The 25,331-nt window shown below is 45.7% G+C and overlaps 1 protein-coding gene across 5 annotated transcripts in view; it reads right to left on the bottom strand.

Moving 5' to 3' along the window:
• fam13a (family with sequence similarity 13 member A) overlaps positions 1 to 25,331 on the bottom strand; it is a 43,944-nt gene that overhangs the window by 1,578 nt on the left and 17,035 nt on the right. For 2 of the 5 annotated variants that reach the window (XM_035418032.1, XM_035418030.1), the window contains 17 exons: positions 20,553 to 20,594; positions 18,207 to 18,248; positions 17,756 to 17,932; positions 17,107 to 17,362; positions 14,354 to 14,421; positions 13,195 to 13,234; positions 8,540 to 8,660; positions 6,122 to 6,190; positions 4,369 to 4,585; positions 3,902 to 4,043; positions 3,444 to 3,525; positions 2,877 to 3,094; positions 2,604 to 2,687; positions 2,352 to 2,447; positions 1,505 to 1,588; positions 712 to 875; positions 284 to 385 (listed from right to left, as the gene is read on the bottom strand). In XM_035418032.1, the coding sequence (XP_035273923.1) occupies positions 284 to 385; positions 712 to 875; positions 1,505 to 1,588; positions 2,352 to 2,447; positions 2,604 to 2,687; positions 2,877 to 3,094; positions 3,444 to 3,525; positions 3,902 to 4,043; positions 4,369 to 4,585; positions 6,122 to 6,190; positions 8,540 to 8,660; positions 13,195 to 13,234; positions 14,354 to 14,421; positions 17,107 to 17,362; positions 17,756 to 17,932; positions 18,207 to 18,248; positions 20,553 to 20,594 (2,004 nt within the window). The remainder of the gene's footprint in view (positions 1 to 283; positions 386 to 711; positions 876 to 1,504; positions 1,589 to 2,351; positions 2,448 to 2,603; positions 2,688 to 2,876; positions 3,095 to 3,443; positions 3,526 to 3,901; positions 4,044 to 4,368; positions 4,586 to 6,121; positions 6,191 to 8,539; positions 8,661 to 13,194; positions 13,235 to 14,353; positions 14,422 to 17,106; positions 17,363 to 17,755; positions 17,933 to 18,206; positions 18,249 to 20,552; positions 20,595 to 25,331) is intronic. The other 3 variants (XM_035418031.1, XM_035418033.1, XM_035418035.1) reach the window with 3 other exon arrangements.

The following is a 25,331-nucleotide window of genomic DNA, read 5'->3' on the forward strand; positions in this document are numbered from 1 at the left end:
AGGAACTGCTTTAGACACGACACCCCAAAAGCACTGCATCCTCACTGGATCAAAAGCACTGCGTCCTCACTGGATCAAAAGCACTGCATTCTCACTGTATCAAAAGCACTTTTAAACTCCTAAAATGTCCCCTAAACACCCCACATCTCACTGGATCAAAAGCACTGCATCCTTACTGGATCAAAAGCACTGCATCCTCATTGGATCAAAAGCACTGTGTCTTCACAGTTGCTGTACACGCATCACATCTGTTGATGATCCTGTTTATGACATGTATCCTTACCTTCCATTTTCCCTGAAGAACTGATCTTCAAACTCTCTGAGGTTCTTGCGGATACTCTTCTTCTCCTCGCGAGCCTCTTGTAGCTGCTCTACCAGCTCCTGCCTGCAGGGGGAACTGCTTTAGACACGATGCCCCAAAACACCCCATTTCTCTCTTTTAAACCCCTAAAATACCCCCAAAACACCCCACGTCTCTTTTAAACTCTTAAAATGTCCCTAAAAATTACAACGAACTACGACTGAGCTTCAGTAGCAGTAAAATAGTATTAGCCGGCCCACTGTAATGCTTCACGTGTAACATGTTGAGCATAAATATGACAGAATGAATCAGGGTGTCTAAGCGCACGTTAAGTGGTCAGCAGAACGCAGTGCGCTGTGATGTGTTTCCTGTTCTACCGCCTCTGACTGCGGGTCCCCCTGCAGACTCACATGGTGGCCGAGTGCAGGTTGGAGAGCCGGGTGTCCGCGCTGTTCTTGGGGGGCGCCAGCTCGTCGATGGCCAGGGAGAATCCCACCACGCTCAGCTCCGGCCTGAAGGTCCCGCTGATGTGGGTCTGGGAGTCGCCATCGTCCTCGGAGCCCTCCTCTTCCTCCTGGAAGAGAGTGGGGGGGGGGGCATGTGTCAGTTAGGAAGGACACCGCCGCCAAAGAGTTTTGGGGCTACTACTGCACACGCCCTAACCACTGCACCCCCCAAACTCCCATTATGGCCCACCACTGTACCCCTAGAATCGACACTCCTGCAGCTGTAGCCCGACACTCCTGCAAATCTCTGCAAATGCCACCCACCAATGTACCCCCTAACATCCCAAACACGGCCCCAGCATCATACCCCCAAGCTCAGTGCACCTCCTACCTTACATTTCCAAAATCCCCAAAACTACATCTACCCTCCAAATACCCCCCCTACCACAGCACCCCGCACCGCAAACTCACACCAGGCTATGCACACAGGAGAAATAAAAGGCTGCATTCCAGCTGAATTCCAGGTGAACATTGCAAATGACTGATTCCAGGTGAGTTAGGCAAGTCACTGATCCCAGGTGAGTTAAGCAAATCACTGGTTCCCGGTGAATTAGGCAACTAATTGATTCCAGGTGAGTTAGGCAAGTAATCGATTCCAGGTGAGTTAGGCAAGTGGCTGGTTCCAGGCGAATCAGGCAGGTAACTAATTCATGGCGAATGAGGCAGGCCACCGTCAGGGTTAGATGCAACACGTCACCTTAATTTCATCGAAGAACTGTGCCGGTTCGCCCTCTAAAATGGGCGGCAGCGGAAGACCTCTGCGTTTGCTGGAGGGGGAGCCCTGTGACGAGGGCCAATAGGACGTTAACACTGTGGGCGCTAACATGAAGTAACCAATCAGAGTGCTGCCACGAGTACTGACGGGAAGTACTGAGCGCTAATGCTAATTAGCGCCAGGAGCGCTGTGGATTACGGACTTGTCTGTCGATGGGAAATCGCAAAAAATTACACAAGGGATTCAGTGTTCCGTTTTAACAGGGAATTCTTTTTGTAATTCTAGGCAATTACCAAAGTGACTAAGGAAATATTAATATTAATACTAGTCAGCTTTATGAAATATATTTTTTCTTATGACACTAGCGCCTTTTTATGCACAGTTTATGAAGTGGGTTTAACATTTGTTCAGGATAATGCCTTGCTGGAGTGAATATCTTAATGGATGTTCATGCAGTCACACTGGTCTTACATAACCGATAAATAGACTGGCATGGTAGCTAGCTCTCCAGCCCAAAATTTTCTTACCGTCTGCATTCTGCTTGAATATTCATGTAAATGCTGCCCGACAGGCTAGCATATGGCTACAGCTGGCGTGGACACTTGTTCACTTGCAAAACTAACATTTCCATATTTTCATATGCTCCCACTTTGATGATGTGCATTGCCAGGAGTCAACCACTAGGGGCACTGTGGTGTTGACCCCTGAAAAGTGTGTGAAAATTGGCTGTGTATTGACTGTAAGACTTATGTGCATTGGACATAGGATTATACGACCATGTATCAACTGGGTGAGGGAGACATTGGACCACGCAGAAAGCTGTACTTACAATGATAGGGATGGTAGACGCTCGGCAGAGAATCTGCTTGACCAGACGATAGCGATCATACAGAGGCTTCATTATATCCCTCTCGGTCTTTGTCACCTGGCAAAGGAATTATGTCAAATTAATTCACTTATTCTTCACAAGTTGAGTCAAGCCTGGCGGGGTTTGGATGTGGCAAGGTTTGGGCATGGTGATTTTTTTGGCATGGTGGGGTTTGGGGCATGGCGGGGGGGGGGGGGGGGGGGGGGCACTCACCGGCCTCCCGTGGATGTTCTCGTAGTGCAGCAGAGCCTTCTGCAGGGCCACTTTCTCCGCCCCAATCTGCTCCCGTGTCATATCCTGTCAGAGATGCGCATCATATCCTGTCAGAAACTGCTGTCCCACGGCAGCACTGCACCGCTGTTAGTATCTTTTATCTAACACCAGCGTACCACAGAGCGTGGTACTGTGGCTCAGAGCGGTAGTCGTGACGATGTGGGGGGGGAGCTGTTGAGGGGGCGGGGGGGGGGGGGGGGTTGGATATCTCACCTTAATGTCCTCGGGTCTCCCCTCCTCCTCCCTCTTCTCCTGCAGCGTCTTCTGAACGGACTCCAGAGTGCTCTCCACTGCCGGGACGGGCTCCTTCTCGGGCTCCACCTTCTCTTTGGTCTCTTTGTCCAGCTGCGAGCCGAAGCTTTTGGGCAGCGTGTTGCTGCGCGGGCGGGACAGGGGAGGCAGGTCCTCCTCCGACTTGTGGATTTTGTGCTCTGAGAGTGAAAAAGGCCAGTAAGTAAGATGACTCTGCCCCCCGTGTGAACATTAAAACCCTGAGTGCATGTTCAGCTTGTGCTAAAAGACCTTGGTATATTACAGTGTATTCTGAACGTCATTGGTATGTTAGGAGTTTGTTCAGAAGGTTGTGGGCATTTTACAGGGTTCTAATGAAAGAAATTGGTATATCAGAAGTTTTCTCTGAAAGTCACTGGCGTATTAAGAGTTTCTTCCGCAAGTCATTGGTATATTAGGAGTCTGTGGTATTGGAGTTTGTGCTCTGTCTTGCTGTGAGAGAAGGACATTAGTCTGAACTACAAACGCTGTGGATCCGGGTGGCCTTACCTTTCAGCTCCTTGCGTAGCTTGGAGAGCTCGTTCATCCATCGCAGAACCTCCGGGTTCGCGGCTTTGTCACTGTGAGACGGCTGGGAAGAGAGAGAACCGTAAATTTCACTCACAGGCTTCATGGCGACACGATGCTTTCAGCAAAGCCTGCATTTAACTGCAGGTCCCATGAATGGATGTATCCCAATCAACATGATTCTCCTCAATAATTCGCTATCCTTATGCCCAAACCTGCAACTGCAATTGTAAAAAAGCCATTACATTTAATACTATATGAGACCCCTATAATTCTGAGTGAATTTGTACGGCTTGTTTCACAAAAAAACTTCAGAAGCCCTCCTCTAAACTCTCCAACTCTTCTCCTCTAACATCGGACACTCCCCTTCCTCCCCTCTCCCTCTGGTAACTTCCCTCCCCTCCCCTCTCCTCTCTGCTCCTCTCCCCGCTCACACTCACCCTGTACTTCCTGTCCTCCTCAAACTTCTCCTCGAATCGGCTGATCTTCTTCTTCAGGCTGTGGAGCTTCTTGGAGAGCTGGGCGGCGGAGAGCACCACCCGCTCCTCCTCACAGGAGCCCAGAGACGAGCTCCTCCGCCGTCTGCAGCGCACGCAGACAGCACAACGTCACAACGTGATACACACACACACGCGCACGCGCACACGCACGCACGCACACGCGCACGCGCACGCACACGCGCACACGCACGCACGCACGCACACACACACACACACACACACACACACACACACACACACTCATACATTATACAAATACGTATACACACACACACACAACAGACACTATCTCACAATGTCATACATTATATAGATACATGTGCACACACACACACACACACTCACTCACACACAATCACACACACACACACATGCACACACAATCACACACACACGCACACACACACCTCATGAAGGAGTGGGCGTTGGGTGGGGAGGGAGGGACCTCGGTGTCATCCAGGTACTGCTGACAGTGTCCGTAACCATAGGAACGAGGGGAGAGCATGGGGTCGCTGTCCTCCTCCAGCAGCTGCTGAATCAGCCGCCCCCCTACGTGGGGGGAGAGGTGAGCCTCCTCCCGGTCCATGTTCTCCCGCTGCCAGGAACAGTCAGCTGTGACCGGCTCTGGAACACAAAATCCACACATGGGACCCAAAATCACACAACCATCAAACTCCAAATCCACACATGGGACCCAAAGACCACAGAGCCGTCAAACACCAAATCCACACATAGGATCCAAAAACCACAGAGCCGTCAAACACCTGATCTAAACATCAATGCTGATGTTGAGCATAAAGGAATGTTGGCCACCCAACATTCCATATGGCGCATTGAGTAGCCAACATTCCTTGTTGAGCTTTATCACTGAAAATTTAAAGCAGGCACCATGTGATTCACAGAGAAACAGGCTCCACAGCTGTGCACGCGCACCTGCGCATATACCACACACTGCCCAGACCTTAGGAACAGTCAGCATTCAGACCTGCTGCCTGGCTGCATGAATGCACAGCTGCATGGCTGCATGCTGGTGCAGCACCTCTGCTCTGCAAACGGCAAGCTCATCTCTCCAACATGCACTCGTGCATTTTCTCACAGCGCCAATGCATTCCCTTAGCATGGAACATTCATGCATTTCCATTTAATAATGCACTTTTGGCTAGGCGTGGCAGTTTGGCATGGATAGCATGGAAGATATCGTGTTGCATCAGGAAACCGGTCTGTTTGGAAGCCCTGGATGGACACTGTAGTTGAGGCCTTGAGCCTAGGAATTACTGCAGTACATACAGCATGGGGAAAGTATGCAGTAAATCACTAACTGCCACAGGGTAAGATGCTAAGAATGCGATATGTTTTCATGTATGGTACTGTAATAGAGTGCAATGCAGTGTAATAAAATGTGAGGTAATGGAAATTATAATCGGCAGTGGATGTAGCTGCCTTTCCCATTTTCCCAGCCCGAAGGTCACATAACCCATTAAAACAGCCCAATATAAATTTCTAAATACGACACGTTTGAGCCACGGCTCGCAGGCATTCTCTGGCAACGCCAAGCAAGATCCCCCCCCCAATCGCCCCCCCCCCCCCCCCCCTCGGTGTACCGCAGTGCCGCTGGAAATTTCCTGCTAAAAATAAAGACGGATGCATGGGCACACACGGTTTCTTATTGGCTACGTTGGAGGCCAGATTAAAGCACTCGTTATTTCACCAGCATTACGCAGTCTGTACGCATGCTGTATGCGTGCATGCGCACACATGCAGACGCATTCCACGGACTTTTCACAGGGACCCTGAACTACATGAACACCGCGGTGCACGCTCGAATGGAAATTGTCCACAATTTACCTGATTCTGGGAAATTCTCACACTGTGGAAATTTGAATGTTTCCCCGGAATGTAGATCAGTGCTGTGAAATGCGAACGGTCGCATGGAATCTGCAGGAATTCTGTTGCATTCGAAAGCCGAGCGTACTATGAAGTCATCGGGTCGCAAGTGAATGTTACATTGGGGGATTTTGTTACATAATTCTGCTTTTTTTTGGAACGGCGGACGGAAGGCAAAGCTGTTCTGTGAGAAGCGGGGCACGCATGCAAACGCGACGCGCAGCTGCCCGATGGCACCGCCTCACTGGCGCCCGATGCCAATGGGAACAGACTTACCCGCATAGTAACTCTGCTGACAAATGGTTTTGAAATCAAGGACAGGCACGGTAAAGACGGGAGGATCGTCTGTCGGAGAGAGACAGGAAAGGACAGGAAAGCCAGAGTGTGACACGACGGCAGTCATTACCACATTTTGCGTCGTGGTTCAGCTCAGATGGTACGTAACGAAACGCGAGCAGCTCTTTAAAATTCGCTCAAGGGGGCCCCAACTTTTAAGAATTCCCATCAGCAACTTTCACACTTGACCAACAGCAGGTAAATAGAACCACTGCAACACACGCACAGCACACACACACACATACACACCCCACACACGGGTACACACACACACACACACACACACGCACACAGGTACACATGCAGGCATTTCTCTGCAAGCTCTGTATGCCAAAGCTGATTTTGGCACTGAGTGTTTATACATTGGCTGTAAACCACCATTTCCAAGACTTGTTTCTAAAAAAAAAAATGTCATATCAGGTTCTCAGATCTTCACTTAAAAAACTGGTTTCACCTGGTAGCTGTGAGCAGTCGGTCTGTGTTGCTCGAACATAACTCATTACCTCTGCTTCTGAGCCACATATTAACTCTGCTGAGCTCGGTTCCAGCTCGTCCCCAGAGCTAAATATAGGGCCTGTTACTACGCTTCCTATGTTTTTCTTTAAAGAGAAATAAAAATAAACCATTATGGAAAAAAAGTGCTACGGTTCCTTCATTCTCCTGGACACAATATTGCATCAATACATGCATGTAATATATAATTTATAACAATACATACTTTATGTGATGGCTCAATGGTGTTCTCATACATTTTTAGGAAAAAACATTTGCATTAGAAATCATGACGCAAAAGGTGTCCAAGTGCAGCACTTTCACTGAGTGAAGTAATGGTCTTTTTTTCTGTGCCATTACTGCTCTCTCCTGGCCCCGCCCCCTCCTGGCCCCGCCCCATGCTGCCTTCTGTGTTAAACACCACCTGCTGTCTGCCACCGCCCCCCAAACCCCCCCCCCCGTCCCCCACGCCCCCCCTCCCTAAAAAACAAGCTGAGGGATCACACATGCTCTGGGACACCAGCATGGCTCACACACCCTCACGCCAGGGTAAAGACTTTAGGCTCACCCTTCTGATACATGAATTATTATTAATAATAATAATTTAAAAAAAAATAATAATAATCATTTGTAATGCACTTTTCATTCAAAGTTAATCTTAAAATGCTACAGAGGTGCTTAGAACCAAACTACAATGATTTGATGCATTAAACAGAGCAGCTAAAGTGAAGTTAAAGTAAAAACAAAGAAAAAAAAAAGAGTATGTCAAAACGAAAGTTTGCACTAGGATGCATAAAAACAAAGACAAAAAAACAACACAAATTTAAGAAAAGGCCCTGTTAAAAAGGAAGGTTTTCAGGCCTGATACATTTCCTACAACTCAGTGTTCTTGGTAAGTATAAACTACGCAAACTCACCGTCCAAATGAAACCAAATGAAACCTCCACGCTTCCCCGTAAAAACACACAATACATAACACTGCTGCCAGACAAACTACAGTACTCTACACTGCCCCCTTACGCATGCCAGAACTCAACACTACTCCCCTCCTTAAAAAACAACAGTGCTCAGTCAACACATGTGCTCTCGACAATAGCTTCAGAGCTTACACAACCAAGCACAAAGATCCTTCATAACAAATAGAATTAGTAATATGCACGATAATATGGAAACATGATCATAAATTATTTGCATTAATGCAGAAATACAATGAAAATAATTTTTTAAATTGCATAGCAGTTTATAAAACTGAAAGCCATTTTAAGGTTATAAATATAAATAACTAGTATTTCCCTGGCTTTCATTCCAGATTTAATCATAAACAAAGCCGTTCATTGACCAAAACACCATTATCACTTGTGGACTAAAGCCAACTGCATGTCAACACACAAAGTGCTGCAGAGATCTGCTTATTTCATTTGGGAACACAAAAAAAAAAATGCAGCCTCTGTTGCTTCTGACAAGTACTCCACTATTCATTTATTTAACTGGCTCCTAAACTCCATAGAGAGAGTCTGAGGGCTTAACTGTATCTAACCATTCTGGAGAAAAACAGCATATTTCCCTTGTTCGTCCCCTAATAACAGGGATGACTGGCCATCTCCAGACAGACAGAGCTGCACACGTCTCCCTGTAGTCCCCACAAAACAGCATCTCACATAAAGCATCCGACCGAGGTTAGATTAAGGCTGGATGCGTTTGCAACGACACACAGCTCCCAAGTAAGAGCAGTCTGCATGTGGCATTCAGGAAAACCACGCGGAGAGATGAGGGATAGTAGAAAAGACAGATAGGGAGGGAAGAACAGCAGAAGGGAGGAGAGAGAGAGAGGGGGAGGGAGAGAGAGAGAGAGGGGGAGATTCTTACCTCCCCAGCCACTGTGCTGGGTCAGAGCTGGCAGCCCCTCACACCCCTCCAGATCTCCCATCCTGGACCCCCTGCCAGGCTCCCGGTTCCCCGAAATCTCCTGGATCTTCATGGGCAAACTCTGCCAGCGAGCAACAAAAAACAAAAAGACAAAAAAAAAACAAAACCAATCAGAACACCCTGTGGGAATGCAGTCCCTGAGACCAGCTGCGCTACCGTGGCGACGCACTCAGGCAACAGCTCGGCTGCAGAGGCGCACTCCTTAAGTTCCCTGAGCACACGTGGCCCCAGCAGGCCCCGCCCCCCCGCCAGCCGATTGGTCGAGTGCGCCTGCCAAAACATCCGCCCATCTGTCGTTCCCACAGCACCCGCCCCGCCTTCCCCCCTCCCCCCCCCTTCTTCCCTCGCCCCCGGCACACATGCCTTCTGCCTCGTATGAGTTGTTTGTCTCGTCTCAGTAACTGGAGAAAGGGGGGGGGGTCTGGGGCACACGTCTGAGGGAGCTGTTAAGACTGTCCCGAAACACCAAGGCAGCCTAAACCAGCCCAGGGGCTGCAGTGACACAATCCAACCCTCGCTGATCACATTTCACTCGCTGGGAGGTGAGGGGGGGGGGCTGCTTTAAGATAGTGGCGGCCATTTTAATAGAATTCCCACAGGTGTATTAGTCACTCCTTGCTTTTACCCCCTTCGTGCAACAGCGTAACAGAGCCACACTCGTAAGTCTCCGAGACTCAGTTCCTTTTAACGGGGGGGCGAGGGGGGGCTGCGGGGGGTCAGCTCTATTTAAAACTCTCTGTGTCAGGGCCCACGGCGTCAGCCAAGGAGGCCAAAGGAGACCAGTGATTAAACTGCCGCTGAAAGCTCGAGCGGTTATGCCTCCCACAAACAGGGGGCTCCGGCTCCTGTGCAGCGCGACGCAGAAACGCTTCCCCCCCCACCCCGCTGCACTCCACGCTTTCTTCACGAAAGGCAAACATTAGAACGCGCGCGGTTCTGAAGCGCCACTGTAAAACACGCCAACTTCTGCTGCGCCGCGGCCAGCGCGATGAGAGAACCTACGCCCAACATCTGCGCAGCGGCACGCACACACTGCACAGGGCCTGCACACTTAGCAGAGACCAGGGCCTGCACACTTAGCAGAGACCAGGGCCTGTACACTTAGCAGAGACCAGGGCTAGCGCAACAGCTTCATCTTAAAGGAGCGAGATGCTTCGAATGTCAGTAAGCTTCCTGCAGGTTACTGACAATTCTTTTTAAAATTCTTTAAAAAAAAAATTTTTTTTAAGAATTTTTCTATTTTTCTCACAGAATCATACGGCTTTGCATGATTTGGTTTTCAAAATGAATCAGAATCTAAACAAGTTAAGGCACTTTTGGACGCGTATTTGACCAGTTTGTCTGGTTTCTACACAGTAAGCTGCATACATTATGCACACATTTCCCGAGCTCTTTCACGTCATTTCTGTCTTCTTCTTTTTTAAAATTTGATTTTATCATTTCACATATAAATTGCCACGTGCTCTCGCCCACAAACACTTCCGCCCGGATCAGAGGGCGATCACGCGGGCCGTTTGGGGGCAGAAGTGTAGCATAATGGGTAAGGAACAGGTCTTGTAACCTAAAGGTCGCAGGTTCGATTCCCGGGCAGGGCACTGCCGTTGAACCCTTGAGCAAGGTACTCAACCTGTATTGCTTCAGTATAAATCCAGCTGTATAAATGGATGCAGTGTAAAATGCAGTGTAAAAAGTTGTGTAAGTCGCTCTGGATAAGAGCGTCTGCTAAATGCCTGTAATGCAATGTAATGTTTGAAGAGGGGTGATTGACAGCCTCAGGCAAACAGAAGGAACTATTCGGAGTCAGTCCGGCAAACAATGAGAGGGTGCTAACGTCCGACCTGTCCACCAATCACGCGACAGTGACCCTCACGTCAGGGTACTGTGGATAATCAGTCCCCTTTAAGACACAACCTTGACACATCTGAACGGCTGAAAGGGCCCAGTCCTCTCACCTATTGATCTCATGGATTAAATCAAGATTGAATTCTAAACTGAAATGATTGCATTAATAAAGAAAAATAATGAAATCAATCTAATGGTTAACTGAAATCTATATTATCCATACATTTACAGCATCGCTGATTTTTGGGGGCTCTCAAACTCAGACCAGGGAATGCACTGGTGCTGCTTCTTGCAACAGTGATCAGTGAGCTTGTGATCAGTTGCAGAAGACAGTTTTTTTTTAAATGTTTTTTTTTTTTTAAACCAAAGCCAGAGCCCACCAAGAGCAGGCCTAGGGTGTCAGTGGCAAAGAAAAGCTCTCTGGCTGGTAGAACCCTTGCGCAGAACCCTTGAGCAGAACCCTTGCTCAGAACCCTTGAGCAGAACCTGACTCAGGGGGGGAGCCCATCTGGCACCGGTTAATTGGAAAAAAGGCTGATGACATAACACATGTATAATAAACAGAAAAGTAACAGTTCATAAATGTCAACGGCAATATGTAATTGAGTTAATAACCTACTGCCTACTACCCCCCCCAACACATATGACTACTCCCTCCTGTTCCATTCTACTACTCTGATCTGCAGCTTCCTGTCACCCAGAGTCAGAGTCGTTTTCCAGTTACATCACAGTCACGTCATAGTTTTGTGAGGTTTTTTTCCTGCTGTAAAACATACTCTGAAAAAAAACTTTACGACGACTTAATTTCACTAAATCGGACGCTGAGGGATCGCGGATAACGGGCGGGGTGGTTGACGGGCTATTTTTATGGATTTTTCTTGCGTGATTTCAGGAGGGAAACTCCCGTTAAATGTGATGACGCACTAAAACCACGGCGCACAGCGGGAGATTAGTCAGGACTGTGCTAATTGGGCACAGACCAAATCTCCCGCCAGGATTACAAAGACAAGAGCTGGAGAAAGGGGGTGATTTACAAACCCCCCCGCCCCCCGCAAAGCCAAATAACACCCCCACTTCTAAGAATATAGTATGATGATTCAATTCAATTGAATTTTATTTGTACTGTATAGCGCTTTTTACAGAGCACTGTCACAAAGACGCTTCACAGGGTAGCAAGGCAAGAGGCAGAGCAACAACAGCAAGCAGAGCAAACACCAGGCCTGAACCCCCAAATAGCAAGCAATAGCATGAGGTAAAAAAAAGACTCCCAGTGGGGAGAAAACCCTCAAACGGTGGTGAGAAAAAAAAACCCCCGGACCCCCCTTGAGGGTTGCAGTTATTAGGGTCTATGCATTTCCGCCCCCCCCCCCCCCCCCCCCCCAAAACAGCCGATTGCATGTGGGGGAGTCCATGGGGACTGTACACGTTTTGGGTGGTGCACATGCAGTAACACACTAAGATTCCGCTGACGTTCAACGTCAATGAATGACTGCCGGTGGCTACCATGCTAGAGAATAAATGACGCAAAACTGTTTTCAGGAAATGATCACAAAAGCGACTTTCACCTTGTAGGAAACTTTAATTTAACTACGTGAGATCACTGGGAAAGACTGACCTCTCTAAACCGTGGGGCTACACACCAGGACACAAACATTATTCCATAGCTTGCTGGAACATGTTGTTCTTAACTGTGGACAGGGGATAATGGTTTATATAGCTTTGACTCGCCATATATAGACATATATAGAAACATATATTTGTGTGTGCACACATTTTATTTGTGTGTGTGTGTGTGTGTGGGTGTGTGTGCACGCACACGTACGTGTGTGTCAACTTATTTGCATTAAATTAAAAACGACAAACAAGCACGGCATTTTTAAAAGAAATATATGGCGGAAATGTTTCAATTGGCATTTGCAGCACAAACAAATAAAAGAAATCGAAACTAATTTCAGAGATCAAAGAGCACAATCAAGACCATGCCGTAACTCTCGAATGCCCTCTCGAATGTTTTATTACCTTGAATTATTATTTTATTTCATACACTGCTGCATTATTTTTATATAGTCGTTTTTATATTACAAGTGTACATGTTCATTTTTGTGATGTCTTGTTATAGGACATTGCCTGTTTGAATAGCTCTGCTTGAACAAAGTTTATTTTGGCATTAATAAGTGTATTATTAACAAGCTGTGATGAAGGTCTAAGAGCAGAACAATTTGACCTGTGAACAAATATGTGAAATATCTTTCCAAAATGTCTTTCCTGAAGGCTTGGGGGTTCTTTCTCAGAAGTTGAAACAATTCAAACTGAATTAGGATTGAGTCATTTTTTTCTTAATTATTATGATTAATAAGGGTTGTATAATTAATATGGAGCGCTACATAAACTTTTCCCACAGTTTTCTCTAAAAACGTGCAACATTTTCTAAATTTACCTGGCCTGAATTTGATCGACATTTTTTGTTAACTTTGATTTACGAATAAAAGTCTTTTTGGGGTTTTTTTTTTTTTGCTTTACAAATAGTTTCGCAAGTTCAGCGATAAAATAATTCACCAAACCGTGTCTGCAAAAAACAAAACAAAAAAAAAAAAAACCTCTTGCACTTGGCACCTGCACTTGCTGGTAGGTCAAATAAAGGTCAAATGATAACTTAAATCTCAGCTTTATTACACAAAACAAAACAAAACAAAAAATATGAAATATAAAAAGTTAAATTCTTAAAAACAAGGACAAAAAAAAGTAGCACTGACCTGTGGGAACAGTCCCGAGTCTCTTTCTGGGCGATCGCTTCTGAAACAGGAAAGGGAAACGTCCATGTTATATCGTACAGTAGAGCAAAGCAGAACCCGCACCGGTCCGGCGCTCGCAGGTCACGCGTGTCTACACCGGCCCCCGTCCGTCTCAGCCCGCCGGAGAGAACGTGCACGCAAGTCGCTTTCCAACCTTAACCCGATAAGACCCGCAAAAACAAACAGCGCTCGTATGACGGAGCTCGCGCAGAAAAGCACCTCGTCTCCGATTTTCCCATCCTTATCAGCACGCCATATCAGCGGCAGATTATTTGACAAACACAGCTTTCGCCGATATAACCTTGGGACCCGGGGGGGGGAACTGGTTTATATCGGTTCATCTACCAAAACCTTAACAATGCCACTGAGAGGAAATAGACATGACGGAAAACTAACAAGCGAGAGTGAGAAAAAAAAAAAAACCAAAACCAAAAAACAAACATGGCTGACGTGCTATCATGTTCAATTTATACATTATTTTATTAAGAGGATGAGGTGTTTTCATTACTTTGCGTCACAGGTATTTTCATTCATTTGCTTATATCAACATTAAACAATAGTCTGTTATTTGATATTGACAGTTGAAGCCAAAGTGCTCTGGACTGGAAATAAATCAGGTCTTGCCGAGGGGTCAAAGTGACACGGAGGTAAGCTCAACAGGTACAGGCCTCAAACCAGGAAGCACACAAACACACATGCACAATAACCACTCATACGCACACACACACAGAAACACACACACACAACTATACGTACATACACACATTCACAGACATTCACAACACACATGCACGCAAACATACAGAAACACACTTACAAAACACAAAAATTTATACACACATAAACGGACACACAAACACAGATACACAGGCACAGACATATATACAAACACATGTACAACAAACACATATACACAGGTGCGCATGCACAAACATGCACACGCACACACAAATGCAAACACGCACATGTACACGCATAACTAGAACACCACACATCACCACTGCACCCACATTCCACCCCACATCACACCCTGCTTTCATACGTCTTTGAGTCTCTGTGCGACACAGACTGCTAGTTAAAGTTATTACATTTCATTTGTATTATACCTGTGTCTACATACCTCTCAAATGACGATTCCATACTGTCGCCGTCTCTCGTCTTTTGTGAACTTGATTCACAAAAACGCTCCTGAAAAAAAAAAAAAAACAAGATTCTTCTCAATCAGAAAAGGCCACGGAGCATAGACATAAACTGGAGAGTGGAGTGTAACGTTTCAGCCAAATCAACTACCGGATAATATTAGAGAGTAACATGTCAGCCAATCGCCTACCTGTCCACGTTTAAAGAGTGCAACAGGTCATTTAATCAACTACCTGCTCATATTAGATCGTCACGTGTCAGCCAATCGCCTACCTGCCCACGTTAACATGTGTTTAAAATGTTATGTCTGGATTTACATAAGCGCAACGTGGAGAACGATTCTACATCTTTAATATGAAACCAGTCGTCTATTTTAAACCCATCGATGGACAAGCAGCCGTGCTGACTTCACAGTAACAAGGCTTACACGGTTACATCACATTGCGATTTAAGGCATGCCGATAGTCTCATGTCCTTCAGAAGGACCCCTAAATAATATTTTTAATCCACAGGCTAAATTCCACCGCCACTAAAAAAAAAAAATAGCAAACGAATGAGCTGGAACTTCCTTTTGAAGAGAAGGCCGAGCTAGCTGGCTAAGCAAGATATATTTATAGTTTAAGGTTTAAAGTAATTAAATAACTAACTAGCTTACCATTGCAAATAGCTGGAAGGGGGAGCTGAGGATGTGGCCCTTCAACTGCAATGCTAGCGAGCAACATATCACAAAACGCTGTGCAGCTGTGTGTGAACGCGTAGCCACCGCAAGCTACGGCTATAGGTGAACAACTGGAAAGTTGACCCATGATTATCCCCATTCCGCTTGATGGGGCAGAGGGACCAAAGGGGATGATATTGTTTGTGCTATTAGCTGTGTACTCATCTGGGCGACGCCCAACACCAATAAAAGTGTATCTTGTTTTGGGTCTCATAAAACTCTGTAAAAAAAATAAATACGGTGTTAAATTGCAGTTGCCAAATATCTAAAGGTCACAATATAAACGGTCTTTCAAACGCCTTGCTGCCCTTTAGTCATGACTAAAATATTACGGGATTATCTTTGAAGTGTGAGACCTTCTCTATCCAGCGATACACGCTGCCAGGGCTTCCAGCAACGTCTCTGGACACCCAGAACCCCCCAGCAGTGTGGCACAGCTGTTTTCCCTTGTCATTACTTGACAACCGCCCCGGACATTTTCAGCATGCTGGGAGTTCGTCTGCAGCTGCTCCGAAAGCCAGGGAAAGGAAATGAAATAATACCTCAGAACGACCAATCAGAGAGCACATTATCTTGTTTGGCCAGTCAGAGAGCATATTCGTTTGGCCAATCAGAGAGCAGATTATCTCAGGTGGCCAGTCAGAGAGCATATTATCTCTTGTGGCCAATCAGAGAGCATATTATCTCATGTGGCCAATAAAAAGGCTTATTATCTCAATACAACCAATCAAAGAGCAGAGTATCTCACATGGCCGAAATGCAGAATTCCATGACTTGGACCTGAAACAAATTGCATTTACCAAAACAAAAACCCTAGGATGGGCTGATGATCTAGTAATATATCAAAGGTAGCAAACAACAATTTCACTAAGGATAAATGTTCTATGTGAAAGTAAATTCTATTCTGACAGTTAGCTAGCTAGATTGCTAAAGTTAGTAAGCTAGTTAGATATTTATTTGGTTGCACTCAGCACCATTCTGTCTGGAAACGTGGCCTAAAATATGGACAAAGTTTCAAATGCTTTTATCGTCCCTTTGCCAGACTGTAAAGGACTGAAAAGTTCCACATTTTCCATCTTTGCAAAATGCAGGTCAGCTAAAAGGCAGTCAGGGTCATGTTGACTCACTGTTCCTCTAACGGAACAACAATCATGTGTCGCGTTTTGGGTCAACTGGTTTGTTGTCAGCTTGTGTATTAACAGGGATTCAGCAAAACCACAAGTAAGTATCCCAAACAACACGACGATCCGCAGAGAATCAGAAGATCATCTCAAGATCATCTCAAAACACCCATGGGAAGCATTCAAAAACATATGCCTAAATCTTTCTTTTGTTTCCCACATAAACGTGTACTTTATGTTGTTTCTCTGGAGCACAATTAACTCTTCTCTCATGAATGAAGATTATTAACATGTCTGTATAAATGAAAAATATTAACACATCTATATACGTGGAGATTATTAACATGTCTGTATGGATGGAGATTATCAACAAGTCTGTATGACCAAATATTATCTACAGGTCTGTATGAAAGCCTGAGAAAGCTGCAGATTCTGGTGGTGTGTTAGTCTTTCTTCATACTGGAGTTTGGAGCAAAGCCCTACATAAATTACATTACACTCAGGTATTTAGCAGACACTCTTATCTAGAGTAACTTACACGGCCTACATTTTTACATGCAATCCTCTCACATTCAGGTTATTCCAGTTAAGCATCTTTCCTAAGGCTACAGTGGCTGTGCTCCACCTGGGAAGCAAACCGGCAACCTCTGAATCACAACCACTGCTCCTTAACCTTGAAACTATCACACTCCTTCCAATGGAGCAGTGCTGCTGCCTCTTCACCAGTGTGGTGTTCCATGTCTCAAGACCTGGAAATCACTTCTGAGTTTTAATACAGTAAAGGTATTTACTTGGTTCAGCACTGTGAGTAGTATACGGAAAACAAGAAGGAGGGGGAGAGAGAGAGAGAGAGAGAGAGACAGTGAGAGAGAGAGAGCACTAGTATTTACTCACAGTGAGGAAGTCCTGGTTGTCACAGCGGTGTGACCTCACGGTGAGGGGGTCCTGGTTGTCACGGCAATGTGACCTCACAGTGAAGGGTTCCTGGCTGTCATGGCGATGTGACCTCACAGTGGAGGGGTTGCCATGACGATGTGCCCTCGGAGTGCGGGGATCGTGGCTGTGATTGGACCCTCCGTGCCTCCTCTCCCCATCCGGTGAGAGCCCATTCCCAGTCGATGAGGGGATGTTCTCCTTGTCTATGCTGCTCCTAAGACCACGTGCCCGTTCCACGCAGGAGGAATACGGAATCAGTCCACCATCACACTCGTATGCAGAGGAACAGCTGTGCTTAAATGGGAAGGTCACATGGCCTCTCTGGTCCAATAGGTGTTTAGCTTTATCTCTTAATTCTGTGTAAACCTACAAATAACGTTTCCTATTTGCTGTGCCTACAGAATTAAAACAGGCTCCGCCTACAGAATACAAACAGGTCCCGCCTACAGAATTAAAACAGGCTCCGCCTACAGAATACAAACAGGTCCCACCTACAGAAGGCACCTGAGATACAGCACCGGGGAGGTTGTAGGTGTGGCAGTGAGGGGGCATATGTGCCGTTCCCCCGACCCCAGGACAGGGACGAGGGGGCAGGATGGGGACGTACATGTCATCGCACTTCTGACTCTCATCCAGGTCCTTCTGCCGTGGGTGCATCTGCTTGGTCGTCACGGCAACGGCCGGGGAGACCTCAGCCAGCCCAGAGCTTGGAGCTAACCCTGACCCGGCCTGCGTATCGAAGAGGTGCTGCTCCACGGCCAATCGGATCGTCCTCTCCAGGAAGCTGCCGACGAGAGGAAACACAAAGACAGGAGTCGTTACACTTTACGAGGCGTTACGTATTTTCCGAAGAAACACTACACGACATGCACATATTGGATATAATGATATGCTGAATAAATTAATGTAAGCATAGAACTGAATTTAAAAAAGCAACAACACAGCTATTATCAGCTGGCAGCCAATGAGTAATGGCTATTCTGTCATTAATGACAGTGTCTTCTCGTTGATATGGTCAAAAGAGACTGGATTTCAGCCACAGAGTACGGGCAACTTACTGTGCTGAGTCAGCCTTCCGATGGGTGGCAGAGCAGGGGGAGCTGGGAGAGAGAATCAGAAACAGAGCAGCAGTTACACACACTGCAGAAACAGAGCAGCAGTTAGATACTCCAGAAACAGCAGAGCTTAGATACTCCTGAAACAGAGAAGCACTTAGATACTCCTGAAACAGAGCAGCAGTTAGATACTCCTGAAACAGAGCAGTACTTAGATACTCCTGAAACAGAGCAGCAGTTAGATACTCCAGAAACAGAGCAGCAGTTACACACACTGCAGAAACAGAGCAGCAGTTACACACACTGCATAAATCAAGCCCTGTTAAACATTTAAAACACCTTAAGCACATATCCAAACAGATGTCCTACAATGGAGTGGATCATAGAAATTTATTTATTCTCTCAGTAGGAGAGAGGCTCAGTAACCTCCAGCACTAAAGTGTCAGCTCAGCAGAATCAGGGCCACACACCAGGACCTTAGCCAAGTAAACATCACCCCCGTCCAATCAAAAGCAATCTCAACATAAACATCTACCAGAGTGAGGCTATTTTAATCTCTGCCAATTGCTTACTGCGGTTATCAAAATGTGTGTTTACAACTGAGAGCTAAACGAAAGGATAACAGCCTAGATGAAACAAAATGAAAGATAACAAAGTACACCTTCAAGAGAACAAGCGGATAGATAGACAAGCAAATAAAATAAACAAGCAGGAAGATAACGACCAGTCAGTGCACTTTATAATCATCATCATCATCATCATCATCATAATTCTTATCAACATTATCATGCATAACAGTGATAACCGTATAAAAAATATATTCAGTGTCCAAAGCATTCTCAGAATTTACGTGCACTTGAAAAATGCTCATTAACCAAGAGGTATTAAGATAAACATATCTGGCACAATGAGAGACTGGCAGACAGCATTTACATTCTTCTTCCATTGCGTACGTGTCATGAGGCATCCCAGGAGACGGGTGGCAGCAGAGTGCAGTTCATCCTAGGGCGTGCACCAGCGAAGAAGCCTGTGCCACACCTGTGCCTCGTTCTGGGACTCGTTACCCTCATTAGTTAGAGTATTTAAACCCTGCCTGTTTTTGTGTTTCTTTGCTTGATCTCGATATTCTGTGGATACTTCATGTCATGCAGTTTCTCGAGTGCTCTGTTTTCAGTATTTGCTATTTTCAGTTTTTAAGAGCCTTGTCTCTGTTTTCTTTGTTCCTTGTGAGTGCATTTTCATTTTCTCAAGTAAAGCTGCAGTTTGAACTCTTTTGCCTTGTCGTCTCCAAGTGGGTTCAGCAATCTCAGTGACCCATTACAGTTTGCTTATTTTTAGTTTAAAAAAAATGCATTTCATATTTCTTATCATGAATCATCAGCATGAACTCAGGAATGTCTTCCGAATACTTTTTTAGAGCGAAGCAGTCTTGTTATTTTTGCACGTACATCCTGCTATCACAAAATGCTCATTCCAAATCACGCCAAGTACATAACTGATAAGTTGCGGCATCACGTTATCATCAAAAATGTTCCCAAGGAGACTCTAAATTACCCACAGGTATGAGCGTGTGAGTGAATGGTGTGTGTGTCCCAACAACTGGCACAAAACGAATACCTGACCAATCAGTGGATGTGTTATTGGTTTTGTGTGCGCTAAAAGGTTTTGCACATGCTAAAGGTCTTAGTAAATCAGGCCAGTAGTGTTCATTTATACAGCTGGGTGTTTACTGAAGCAGTGCAGGTTAAGTACTTTGCTCAAGGGTACAACGGCAGTGTTAGTTAGTTAGTCTTTATTATCCCCAAGGGGCATTTGTTCTGCAAAACAGTGGCAACTACATATAACAATAAATATACCCACGACAACAGAAACCCTAAAAACAAAAAGGAAAATAGGAATCCCTCTTCCCCTTTTTAAATAAATAACAGCATTGAAAAACATCTTCTGTTATATATAACTTGTATAACTTATTAAGAAAGGTAAAGACAGTCTGGGTAAAAGAGTGTTTAGTCCTGTTTGTTTACAATACTGCAAGCCTATATCTGTGCTCTGAGGGAATTCATTCAAATTGATTGGACAGGGGATGCAGGGCACCCCTCAGAATGGACTGGGCCTTCCTTATGGCTCGTACCTGGTACAGCTAGGAGAGGTCAAAGGTCAGATACATCCATGGACAGATGATCCTGCCAGCTAATTTCATAATACTGAACAGTCTGTTCTTGCACTTTACATTACCAAAGCCAGCAGATCATATTAAAAGTGTCACACCTGGGAACCGGACCAGCAACTTCGGGGATTAAAGACGACTATCTACTAACTGCACTAAAGCTAAGTATTAGCAGGACGTACCTCATGTAGAATGGAGATATTGGCCTCTCACTCTCGGGTAAGCTGTAAGCACAAAAGCAAAGCATGAGGTCTTTAGTTACAAAAACATGTTTCTGCAATATCTAACTTAATTTCATGTTTAAGTTCAGCTCATAAACAAAATCAATATGTATGGAACAAAAATAACAAAGCAAACACATTGATTGTATATGTATTTGATGGCTAATTTTCAATGCTGCTGTTCGGTGTTGTACCCAGTGCAGAAATCAGGCGGCTGTGCTTTCTACCATGGTACACCTTGGAGCTGGGCCAATGACATGTGATCAATTATGCAAGAGTGAGGAACTTGATTGCTAAACTTCACACATCCTGACACCAACCGAATGAGTATTTCTCAATAGACCCACCTTCCCTCTCTCTCCCGAATATGCAATATTTACATGACATACGCACAGTGAAAATCATCAAAACGTGGGCACTGGGGTTCCATTCCTGGGTGTCCTTGGAGGGCTGTGCATGAGGATATGGTTGTGTGGTCAGGGGCTGCGTGTGTCTCTGTGTGTATGTGTGGGCGTGTGTGCATGTGTGTGAGCGTCAGTGAGGAGTTTGGTTTGTAATTTAAGATTTGTGGCTGCATCAGGGTGTGCTGGGGACTGTGTGTTGGGGAGGGGCTGTACGTGAGTGTGTGCGTGCGCGTGCGTGTGCACATGTTTGTGTGTGTGTGTGTGCGTGCGTGTGTGTGTGTGCGTGGGTGTGTGTACATGTGTGTGTGTGTGCGTGCGTGCGTGTACATGTGTGTGTGCGTGCGTGCGTGGGCGTGTGTGTGTGTGTGCGTGGGTGTGTGTGTGTGCGTGCGTGGGTGTGTGTGCGTGGGTGTGTGTACATGTGTGTGTGCGTGCGTGCGTGGGTGTGTGTGTGTGTGCGTGCGTGCGTGCGTGTGTGTGCGTGCGTGCGTGTGTGTGCGTGCGTGGGTGTGTGTGCGTGCGTGGGTGTGTATAGCTAATTTGAGCAGCACTACGATAGGCCTATTTCCCCTGTTTCAGGTCCTCTTTAAGGCTGGTCAGATGGGCGTCCTTCTCACCCTGTAACTGCAGTGAGAAGCTCTGCTCAGAGTTCCAGAGGGGCCAGGCTCCCCTGCATAGGGATGGCTTTGCTAGGCCCTGGGGATTTGGAGAGTTCACGGGGTCAGGGGTCGGGAGGTTCAGGGGTTCTAAAGTGTGAATATGTCCTCAAAGGAGTCCTGGCTGACCCCCCTGCCCCAAATTAACACGGCACCATTCCGGTTAAAATCCCGGTGCTGCCATCTGACTCCTCTCCATTACAGACCCATCTTTTTTTGACATTATGCTACTGGTCACTCCGAGCTGCGTGCCAGTGCTGTGGTGCAGTCAGTGTGGAAGATCAGGCTGTCTCTCATCTTCCTGTCCTTTTCGTGAGAGTAACCCCTGGTACAGGGACTCTGGGACTGGTTGGGACGGACGGTTTGTACGGCATCCTGACCAGTGAGCCAGTCACTCCTGCGAGGAACTGCAACCCAATGCTGCCTGCTGGCTGTCCGGTCACCATGGTAACGGGAAAAAAAAAAACTGTTACCCTTTGAGAGATTCCACCCAACTGTCACTGGCTAATGTTTAGCTAGCTAACTTGTTGATATTGTTTTTTTTTTTTTTTGGTTCTGTGTTGTTTAATGTTTCCTTGCTCATTTTAAAATAATAATATAGTCGAGGCCTACCTTCGTTGTTCTTGTGTTTTGTTAATTTTTGCGATTTATTTCTAATTTCTGACTTCTCATTTATCCAGAGCGATTAGCCTTGTCCACAGAGTAGTTTAAAAATAACATGTTCAAAAGTTCATCACTCACTCTCTACTCTCTCTCTCTCTCTCAACAGAATCTCATGTGTTAAGGCGAGACAAGTTTATTTATAAAGCGCATTTCGTATCCAATGAGAATTCAATGTGCTTCCCAGAAGGTTTGAATACTGTACAGCAGGTGTGTCGAACTCCACACTATTCGCAGGGCTGCAGAGTCTGCAGGTTTTCAGTCTGCTTCAGCGACCAAGTGATTCATTCACAGATGGTTTCCAAGGCCTAAGCCAGCTGTAGAGTGAAAGGAAACACCTGCTGTATGTGCTACTTCATGTTAAAAGACTGAGCACCACAGCACACACGGTACAGGGGTACTGTGCAACCCTTCTGCATGAGGCACTTCTTTGTGCTGACTGTTGAAATTTGGTTTCTGTGTTAAAACACGATTTTCAGTGTTTCCCTTTTTGTTGCTGAGAAAAACTGGCAGAGCAAAGCATATGAAAAACTTAAGCAGCCACTATGAAATAACACAAGTACAGGCAATGGGAAGTCAGTTTCCAACCTCTTAATACTAGTTTTTTCTTTAAAGCAAATGTATTTTTTTTATCCAGTGAAAAAAAAAACAGATTTACCTTCACTATGCAGTTCACTGGATGCAGTTGAAACAAAAAAAAACAATGGTATAAATTCTTGGCAGAATTTTTTGAATGGACAGCTCCCCAGATATGTACAGGTATGTGTGGTACGTGCAGCACGTACCACAAGGCCTACGGTAATGAGGGACTGGCAACACAATGACCTAAATATTCACGGCATTAGTCGCATTGCAATGCGGTGTACTGGTATTGCATCCGTCGCTGGACAAAAAAAACAAACCGTACCAAAGTTCAGATCAACAGCATCAGATCAACATCAGAGCTCCCCTGATCACATGACTCTTCCTCTAAATAAATTCTCCCCGCATATTTCTGCAGTAGGCGTACGTGCTCTAAAAATGTAAAAAAAAACCCAGAGCTTAAGAAACCACGCATTAGGAACAAATTTCACAACACATCTGAAGGCGAAGGAATTCATCTGGGGAAAGATTTCTATTCGCCCAAAAGAACGTTCTTACGCGGCATTAAACAGTCTGGAAAGGGAATTAAAGTAGTATGCCTGCTGTCATTAATTACAGAACGGAAATCCAGCTTACTTACAGTACTACCTTACTTGTAAAATAACACGTAGTTCATTGAGGAGTGTCTAAATGTGTTTATTTCTGTGAGGAGATGGAAAACTACAAATTAAAATTTGGGCAGGCTGACAGGTGGCCAGTTGTGCTGATCATTTGTGAGTTCTGATTTCTGATTAATACTCGACGGCCTGTAAACGGCTTTTGTCCGTCCGCTTGCTGCGACTACGTGCGGTGGTGTCGTACAGCAAGTCAGCGACAATACGTTTATCGCAAAACATCTGAGAAAGTGCGTCAGCACGTGAGAAACGGGTCAAACGAGAGAAAAGCGAGCGCATAGTCGGCATTGTTGGAGGTGCTGAAAAAAAAAACCACAGCCAAGGCGCGGTGTGTGCAAAGGATTATGTGGGTTGAAAGGAAATCCATGCATGCTATTGGACAGTACATCAGGGCACGCACGCTATTGGACAATGAGCCACACCGCAGGAAGATAACATTTTTAAGTTTCGATTCTGAAAGACCATCCTGGGGTCAGATGATGGGTGTACCAGGCCATAGGTCATGGATACCCAAATCTGGCCTTCAAATCCAAATCCGGCCCTGGTTTTCTTTCTCCCAGGAAAGTAACTGAACAATTGGTGCTACCGATTGGCCAGACCCTTTTCACACCTGACTCCCAGGTAAAGGAAGGGTGGAAAACCAGGTGTTCTCGGTCCGTGAGGATCAAGATTTGAGCAACTGGGCCAAAGGGGTAACTGTGACATGAGTTACAGTCACAAAATATTCAATTCTTCCAGCGAAGGGGGAAGTGAACAGTTAGACCACCAAATTTGCAACGGGGGACAGGTATGGTGGAGGCTCAGGCTGCCCACGGCTGCTGTCATCGTACTGTACAGGAAAGTCCACAGAATTCAAGTCACTTCAGAGGCAATTTTACCCCAAAAGAAATAACGGCATGAGCAGTAGAATTGATGGGGTCTTCTGAAATTTGAAAGGGGATGGGCTCCATTCACTGATTGCCTGTGCAGACATTAAACACTGCTTTTATTCTTCTTTTTCTACCCCTGTAAGCTTGACTAGGGTCACTATCATGTAACTTGTCTCTTGGACATAGGCCGTAAAATGTTTACCTACTGTTGTCTGGCCTTTTTTCTTTTTTCTTTTTGTTTATTTATTTCTTTTTGTAGTTCAAAAAAATATTGATGTAATTACGGTAACTTTTTCATGAGAACTTATTTCAATTAATTACAGCCATCTAACCTGTATATCCCATAAATATGTTACTCATTTCTTGGGTCACTGAATGGATGGATATGTTTTTTTTTTTAATTCCCTCTCAGGAGATAGTATCCCTGCTCATAACTGGCTCTCTGCTCCAGGACAGGTTCCACTCGATAGTTCAGACAGTGACCTTGACACCTCACAGCTTTGACCTCTGACCACCGGGGGCTCAAAGCCTACAACAATGCGTTGCCCTGAGCGCCAAACTCACGCCAAACTGTCAAGTTCCTCTGACTGCGGGGTTTCAATGAGCCTCTCTCTACACCCCCACCAGTTACATCACGCTCGGGCGGCCATTTTCCTCGAGCACTGTTGACAGGTAAACATTAGCCCCGGGATAACTTTTATCCACTTCCCAGCCGCGAGTGAAATATGAGGGTGACACAACTGTGCCGTAAAAAAAAATAAATAAAGGGCTTTTTTTTGTCCTCGCACGGCTTGTCATCGTTACGCAATTTTTACATTCAGAGTCACAGCACATTCCGTTATGTATTTTATTTAACCTGCTTATGGTTCTCAGTAATATTGATTAGTGATAAGAG

Source organism: Anguilla anguilla, chromosome 5, assembly GCF_013347855.1.
Source record: "Anguilla anguilla isolate fAngAng1 chromosome 5, fAngAng1.pri, whole genome shotgun sequence".
Taxonomy (NCBI): domain Eukaryota; kingdom Metazoa; phylum Chordata; class Actinopteri; order Anguilliformes; family Anguillidae; genus Anguilla; species Anguilla anguilla.